This window comes from Chiloscyllium plagiosum, chromosome 7 (assembly GCF_004010195.1).
Source record: "Chiloscyllium plagiosum isolate BGI_BamShark_2017 chromosome 7, ASM401019v2, whole genome shotgun sequence".
In the NCBI taxonomy this organism is placed as follows: Eukaryota; Metazoa; Chordata; class Chondrichthyes; order Orectolobiformes; family Hemiscylliidae; genus Chiloscyllium; species Chiloscyllium plagiosum.
The window spans coordinates 104713091-104721440 of NC_057716.1; the positions used below are offsets into that span (position 1 = coordinate 104713091).

Below are 8350 nucleotides of genomic sequence, written 5' to 3' on the forward strand. Positions count from 1 at the left end.
ATGTTCATTAGAAATAGGAACAGGAGTAGGCAGTTCAGTCCCTCGAGCCTGCTCCCCTCTTCAATAGGATCACGGCTGATCCAACGTTCCTCGTGTCTGCTTTCCTGCCCTTTTCTCCCATAACCCTTGATTTCCCAACTGATCAAGAATCTATCCATCTCAGCTTTAAATATATGCAAGCACTCATCCTGTTTCGCCTTTGCTTGTAAGACAGTCCCTCCGCGCCCAGGATAATTGGAACAAACCTTCTCTGAACTGCCTCCAGTGAAACAATATCTTCTTAAATAAGGGGTCTAAAACTGCTCACAGTTCTCTAGATGTGGTCTCCCCAGCACCATGTACAGTTGTAGTCAGACATCTCTACTTTTATACTCCAAAAGTGCTGTTGAGAATAGGAGTCAGTTAATAGAATCAAATCAGCGATTGATGGAAATTTGTTCGGCAGGTTTCTGTGAAATTGGGGCAACCGAATGCAGTGAAGATGCGCGATGTTCCTGATTGCATTGATGGTGAGGGCTCCACACCCCTGCCCCTCTCCCACTCCCCCCAGTTTCCATTTTGTCATTGTGACAGCTTTGCATTTGCATGGTATCTTAAGTGCGCTGAAATATCCTTGTGGGTCTGCACAAGGCCCTGATGAAGGGCTTTTGCCCGAAACGTCGATGTTCCTGCTCCTCGGAACCTGCTGTGCTTTTCCAGCACCACTCTAGTCTTGACTCCTTGAAATAAGAGTCGACATTCCATTGGCCTTCCTGCTGGCCCGGGTGCTAGCTTTCTGTGTTTCATTTACAAGCCCCTTTGTGTTCCAGCTTTCTGCTGTTTTTCTCCATTTAAATAATAGTCATTTCTTTTCTTTATTTTGGAACGGAGAGCAATGCCAAGGGTATTTGCTCCGACCTCCAACATTTTTATACATGCTTGTACAAAAGACCAAACAAAAATTCAGACTAAATAGTCATGAGATTAGATGCCACAGATTATTACAAAAAAGCTACAACTGTAGGTTATGCAGGATGATTATTCAAAAAATCAGTACCTTAACTTATTGAAACTTCACTTGGAATTACAAATATTTACTATCACATAACTGATCAATTATCACTGATGAGTGTCCATCATTCTTTCAAAATATAGAAACCCTGTGAATTGAAAATCAGAAGAAAACGTCCACCCTACAAGGTTTTCTTTGGAAATTCAGGCACAATTTTGAAGGGATTTTGTCTCCCCTTGCAACATTTTAGGCATTCAACCATGAAAGGTTTCACACAATGTCTCCCTATATCAATTCACAATACTGTAGCAGACTAACTCTAGGCAAAGTTTCAGCTGTTCCTCAAATTACTTCACGATCATGTTAACAAAGTATCTGAATATCAGAGCACGCTAGTAGCTTCTGTACAATACACTCTGAGGTCCCCATCAAGCCACAATCAAGAGATTGGAGCACAAATCCAGGTTGGTACAAATTCCAGTGAAGTACTGTCAGGGGGATGACATCCTTCAGGTGAAAGGTTAAACCAAGGTGCCATCTGCCCTCGTGGATGGATTCGGCACTATTTCACCAAAACAGCAGTGCTAACCACAGCACCACCGTGCAATTAGGGATTGTCAATAAAAATGTGGCCTAGCCAGTGATGCCCTCATCCTGTGAATGAATTTGTTAGAAGTCTCTGCATTTAGAATGTTCAGTCCTGTCGGAATTTTATATGTTTCAGTGAGAACCCCTCTCATTCTTCTAAACGCCAATGATTCACAGCTCTGTCCACCCAATCTCTGCTCTGCTCATACAACAAACCTGCCGTTCTAGACATCAGTCTGGTTATATCATTTCTTGAGTAAGGAGACCAAAACTGCACACAGTACTTCAGGTGTGATCTCACCAAGTGCGTGGACAGCTGCAGCAAGACTTCCCTGTTGCTGCGTTTCAACCCTTTTGGCAATGAAGGCCAACACACAGGAATAGGAAGGGTTTGGAGGGATACGGGCCGGGTGCTGGCTGGTGGGACTAGATTGGGTTGGAATATCTGGTCGGCATGGACGGGTTGGACCGAAGGGTCTGTTTCCATGCTGTACATCTGTATGACTCTATGCCAATGGCCTTCCTAACTGTTCGCCACTCCTGCTTGCTTGCTTTCGATGACTGGTGGACCAGGTCATCCAGGTCTCTCTGTACATGAACATTTCCCCCAGTCAACCATTTCAATAATACTCTGCCATTCTTTTTCCTCCCACAGAATTGGACTTTGCATTTATCTGCATTGTACTACATCTGCTGTGCATTTTCTCACTGACTCGACTTGTCTAACTTTCCCTGAAGCCTTTTTGCATTATTCTCATTACACACATGTAACTTTGTGCTACCAGCAAAATTGAAAATATTAAACTTGATTTCCTCATCCAGATCATTGATGTATTTTGTTAGGGCGACACAGTGGCTCAGTGGTTAGGACTGCTGCGACACAGCACCAGGGACCCAGCTTCAATTCCATCCTCGGGCGACTGTCTGTGTTGAGTTTGAACCTTTTCCCCGTGTCTGTGTGGGTTTCCTCCGGGTGCTCCGGTTTCCTCCCACAGCCTAAAGATGTGTAGGTTATATGGATTGGCCATGGGAAGTGCAGGGTTACAGGGATAGGATAAGGGGCAGGGTCTGGGTGGGATGCTCTTTGGAAGGCCGGTGTGGATTCTATGGGCGGAAAGGCTTGCTTCTACACTGTAGGGATTCTATAATCGTGAATATCTGTGGCCCAAGCTCAGTTAGCAGAATGGCTAATTTGCAATGCTGCAAGAGTTCAGTTCCCTTGGCTTGGGTTATCATGGAGCAATTCTTTGAAATTCCTGAGATATAGTGACCCTCAGGCTATACCATCACCGGTCATATCGCTCTAATGAGAGAACAGTCCTACGGTATCTTTACTCTTACCCATATTGCTAGTTACATTCTTAAAAAAAATTCCAGTAGGTTTCTCAAACGCAATCTCCCTTTCATAAATCCATGTTGACTTTGTGGAATCCAGATGGTATTTTTAAGTGACCTGCTATCACTTCCTTTATAAAGATTCCAGCATTTTCCCAACTATTGATGTTAGGTTCGCTGGTCAATAATTCCCTGCATTTTTTTCCCTTCCTTCCTCTTTTTAGGTGGAGTTATATTTATCACTCTCCAATCTGTCAGGATTGTTCCAGAATCTGCAGCAATTTGGAAGCTGGTGACCAATGCATCCCCTACTTCCATGGCCACCTCATTTAGCAGGCTAGGATGTAGATCATCAGGCAGTTTTGAATCTGTAGTCTGTCCTGGTTGTCCTGTTCGTCAGGCCCTGAGATTTATCAGATTTCAGCCCCATGAATTTCTCCAGCACAATTTGTTTTAGTAATATTAAATTCCTTCAATTTAGCACGGTGGCTCAGTGCTTAGCACTGCTGCCTCACAGCGCCAGGGTCCCAGGTTCGATTCCAGCCTCAGGCGACTGTATGGAGTTTGCACATTCTCCCCGTGTCTGTGTGGGTTTCCTCCCTGTGCTCCGGTTTCCTCCCACAACCCAAAGATGTGCAGGTCAGGTGAATTGGCCATGCTAAATTGCCCATAGTGTTCGGTGCATTAATCAGGGGTAAATAGAGGGTCTGGGTGGGTTAGTCTTCAGAGGGTCGGTGTGGACTTGTTGGGCCAAAGGGCCTGTTTCCTCACTGTCAGGAATCTAATCTAATCCTCTTTCCCAAAAGATGCTTCCCAGCATTTCAGAGAAACCTTCCGTGTCTTCTGTGAGTACAGAACAAAGTAATTGTTTAATTGCTCTGCCATTTCCTTGTCCCTCTACATTTGTATTCATTAATTTTTTTTCACACATTAAGATAGACTGTTATAGTCTGCTTTTATGTTCCTGACAAGTTTACTGTCATACTCTGTTTTACCCCTCTTTATCAAACTTTTTTTTATGATTAAAAAAACTGTTCCTAGCCCTTAAGCCTGCTTCTTTGTCTACTACTTTTATATGACCCCTCTTTGCATTTATTTAGGACTATCCATAAGTAGTTAAGAATATAGTATTAAACAATATCCAAGATTACAATAGCCATCAATATTTATAGCGTAATGCTAAGAGGATGCCTCCCCTTATGGGACAGTCTGGGACAAGAGGGCGTCCTGTCAGAATAAAGGCTGATTTAAGACTGAGATGCAGAGGAGTATCTATAGATTAGATTAGATTAGATTCCCTACAGTGTGAAAACAGGCCCTTCGGCCCAACTAGTCCACACCGACCCTCCGAAGAGTAACCCACCCAGACCGATTCCCCCTAACTAATGCACCTAATTCTACGGGCAATGTAGCATGGCCAATTCACCTTAACCTGCACATCTTTGGACTGCTTGTCTGAGGATTCTGAGTCTTTGGAGCTTCTTGCTTTGGTGAGGTGTAGTGCCGAGTCCCTGTGCATATTTAAGGCTAACGTTAGATTAGGGACGGCATGGTGGCTCAGTGGTTAGCTCTGCACGTTCTCCCTGTGTCTGCGTGACTTTCCACCGGGTACTCCAGTTTCCTCCGACAATCCAAAGATGTGCCGGTTAGGGTGGATTAGCCGTAGGAAATTGCCCACAGTGTTCAGGGAGGTGTAGATTAGGTGCATGAGTCAGGGTCAAACATAGAGGAATAGGAGAATGGCTCTGGGTGGGTTACTCTTCAAAGGGTCGGTGTGGACTTGCTGGGCCAAAGGGTCTGTTTCCTCACAGCAGGGATATTCTATCTTTCTCAATTCTTGATCATTCGGGAAATCATAGTGTTTGGGGGAAAGGGCAGAAAAGTGGGTGTGAGGAATGTTGGATCAGCCAGGATCCTATTGAAGGAGGGAGCAGGCTGGAGGGATTGAAGAGTCTTCTCCTGTTCTTACTCCTTATAGTCTGAAAGTAAGTTTGCTTCTCCTGATGGGAGAGAATACCTCTTGAGAGGCACAGTTAAAAATCACTCAACGCCAGGTTATAGTCCAATAGGTTTATTTGGAAGCACTAGCTTTCGGAGGGCTGCTCCTTCATCAGGAAAGGAAACTTTTGGGTGGAGGTGAAAGCTTTTAACGAAAGTAAAACCCTGGAGCTGGTTCTGCAGGTTTTTAAACTACTTTGTGTTGTTTTCATGTCAGGGTTGGGCCACTTCACTGATTGGGAGCAAATCCTGTGGTTGCTGTAAGGGTGAGTAATCTGGACTGGGTGTCGTAGACAGGGTAGGACTGGGGCAGTTTGAAATGAGAAAAGATAACAAAAGGCTTGTGTTTATTTAGCCCCTCGTGACTACCGGATTCAAACAATTAAGTGCTTTTGATGTAAGGGACAGTGTGTAAGCAAGCTCCCACAAACAACAATGTGATGAGAACTAAGTAAATACTTTGTGACGTTGACAAAGGGGATACATAGAAAATAGCAGCACAAGTGGACCATTTGGCCCATCAAGCTTGCTTTGCTGTTCAGCATGATCACGGCTGATCCACCATCTCAGTACTATCCTCCCACTGTCTTCCCATACGTAGAAACATGGAAAAAGAAAGTATTGACTAGGGCACAGAGAACTCCCCTTCTGTTCTGCGGAATAATACAGTGGGATCATGTCCATCCATCTGGGAGCACAGCTAGGACATTGGTTTAATGTCTCACCTGAAGACAGCACTTCCAACAATGTTAACACTCTGTCAGTACTTCACTGGAGTGTCAATCTTGCTTTTGTGCTCAGGTCCTGAAATTGCATTTGAACACTCAACCCTCTGAATCAGGTGAAAACTCATCGCTACTGTGCCCACGTTTGATTGTGATTGAGTCCTGTTGGTAAAGAATACCTTGACACTTTGCATAAGGGCAGGGTTGAACCCGATAGTTAATGTCTGATTAACTGTGGGATTCCTTTCAGAAACTATGAAAGGCTTTTTACCACTTACGACATCCTGATCTACTCCCTGCTAACATCTGCGCCAAAGATAAGAATTCCAACTTGTTTGTGTGACCTTGCACAGGTTTAATACCTCTCCAGCCTTGCTGAAGCATTGATGTTGCTGTTGGAAGTGTGGTCTCCAGAACTGGACACAGTGCTTCGTTTACAGCAGACCAGTGACTTATAAAGATGGAGAATAACTTCTTCACTTTGTATGGTATGCTTCTATTTAAAAGGCCCAAAAAACCATAATTGATTAACCACTTGTTTCTGACCTGAATCCTGGACTGGTTTGGTGCTTGGGGTAGATATTAGCCAGCATCTGATTTAAAACATTTCCTCTTCATCACTCAGGCTATGGGCACGAAAGGTTTGAAAGACGCAATGCAGAACGCTGCCAAGGAGTTCCTCTCCTTTGTGGATAAAGGGGTGTCCCCCTACCATGGTAAGTCATCATTTCATTTGATTACTTGCAGATTATGGCATAGTCGTGAGGGAGATTTTCAATGACTGCTTCTGATTTACAGTAGTTCCAGTTTCATTCACCAATAAACATCCAGTGTTCTGATCCCAGCTGATGTTAATACGAAACAGGTCAGATTCCAGAATGAAATCTGGTTTCAAGGACCAAATTGGATGGTCAGTGTGGTCAAGTTGGGCCAAGCCGCCTGTTTCCACACTATAGGGATTCTAATTCTAATTCTGGTGTGTAATATTTACAATTGGTTACCATTGGTTAATCGCTAAACATTTTCACATGAGGCGGGAGGTGTTTAACAACAGAATTTTATTTCTCAAAAATAGAGAATACAAACCTGACACCACCAGTAAAACAATATTTAAATCTGTTTCCCAATACTATCTTCTTACAGCTGCTCAGTTCCAGAGAAATTTTCCTCCTCTTTTAACTCTCTCAACAGACTCGGTTTATTTTCCTTGGATTGCAGAGACCATTTTACCTTTCCAAGTCTCCTGGCATGAACCTCTATCTATTCTGATTTGGCTTGGAAACTTCATAGACTAAAAACCACTTCTGCTGTGGTGACTGGTTCCCCTGAACTAAATTAGATTGGATTCTCTACAGTGTAGAAACAGGCCCTTTGGCCCAACCAGTCCATACCGACCCTCCAAAGAGTAACCCAACCAGACCCATTTCTCTCTGACTAATGCACCCAACACGATGGGCAATTTAGCATGGCCAGTTCATCTGACCTGCACATCTATGGACTGTGGGAGGAAACCGGAGCACCTGGAGGAAACCCACACAGACACGGGGAGAATGTGCAAACTCCACTCAGACAATCACCCGAGGTGGAATCGAACCTGGGACCCTGGTGCTGTGAGGCTGCAGTGCTAATCACTGAGCCACCGTGCTGCCCCTTGGTTATTCTGAATGCTTGATTATTCTGAACCGACTCCTTGATCCTTCTGTTCTGAACTCAAAACTTAGTATGTAAGTTAGCTCACTGAGCTGGAAGGTTTGTTTTCAGATGTTTCGTCGCCATGACTAGGTGACATCATCAGTGAGCATCTCCGGTGAACTAGAAACTGTCACTGATGATGTTACCTAACATGGTGACGAAACGTCTAAAAACAAGCCTTCCAGCTCAGCAAGCTAACTTGCATACTTAGCATCAAACTGAGCTATAAATCTTCTCAAAACTTCAGGCCTTTGTTTACTCTGCCTGTCATAAACTCTAAATGCTTGCGTTGTAAGAGTTACAACTTACAGCCTGATCCACAAACTGAGCTATAAATCTTCTCCAGAATCACAGTCTAAATGTTTATTCCATTAACACTGCATGGGTCTGGTGGGTAGTTGATTGAACTCACATCTCTTAACAATGATATGTTTAAATCACTCTTCGAAATGGACTTTCTGAACTTTTTAAAATAACAAACACTTTCACAGGACAACCCAACATCTTATCTCTTTCTTTTTTTAAAAGTCCGAAATGATAATATATTGTTACGCACCAGCAATGTCCTCCAGAAATAGAGTCATAGAGATGTACAGCATGGAAACAGACCCTTCGGTCCAACCCGTCCATGCCGACCAGATATCCCAACCCAATCTAGTCCCACCTGCCAGCACCCGGCCCATATCCCTCCAAACCCTTCCTATTCATATACCCATCCAAATGCCTCTTAAATGTTGCAATTGTACCAGCCTCCACCACATCCTCTGGCAGCTCATTCCATACACGTACCACCCTCTGCATGAAAAAGTTGTCCTTTAGGTCCCTTTTATATCTTTCCCCTCTCACCCAAAACCTATGTCCTCTCATTCTAGATTCCCCCACCCCAGGGGGGTGTCTATTTATCCTATTCATGCCCCTCATAATTTTGTAAACCTCTATAAGGTCACCCCTCAGCCTCTGACGCTCCAGGGAAAACAGCCCCAGCCTGTTCTGCCTCTCCCTATAGCTCAAATCCTCCAAC

At 44.1% G+C, this 8350-nt stretch overlaps 2 protein-coding genes across 2 annotated transcripts in view; one reads left to right on the forward strand and one right to left on the reverse strand.

Annotated features, from left to right (window-relative positions):
* Nucleotides 1–8350, reverse strand: part of LOC122551953 (anion exchange protein 3-like) — a 257659-nt gene that overhangs the window by 112229 nt on the left and 137080 nt on the right. The window lies entirely within an intron of this gene.
* LOC122551824 (aspartyl aminopeptidase) overlaps nucleotides 6266–8350 on the forward strand; it is a 49879-nt gene continuing 47794 nt past the window's right edge. The window contains exon 1 of the mRNA XM_043694311.1: nucleotides 6266–6353. Coding sequence (XP_043550246.1) covers nucleotides 6266–6353 — 88 coding nt within the window. The remainder of the gene's footprint in view (nucleotides 6354–8350) is intronic.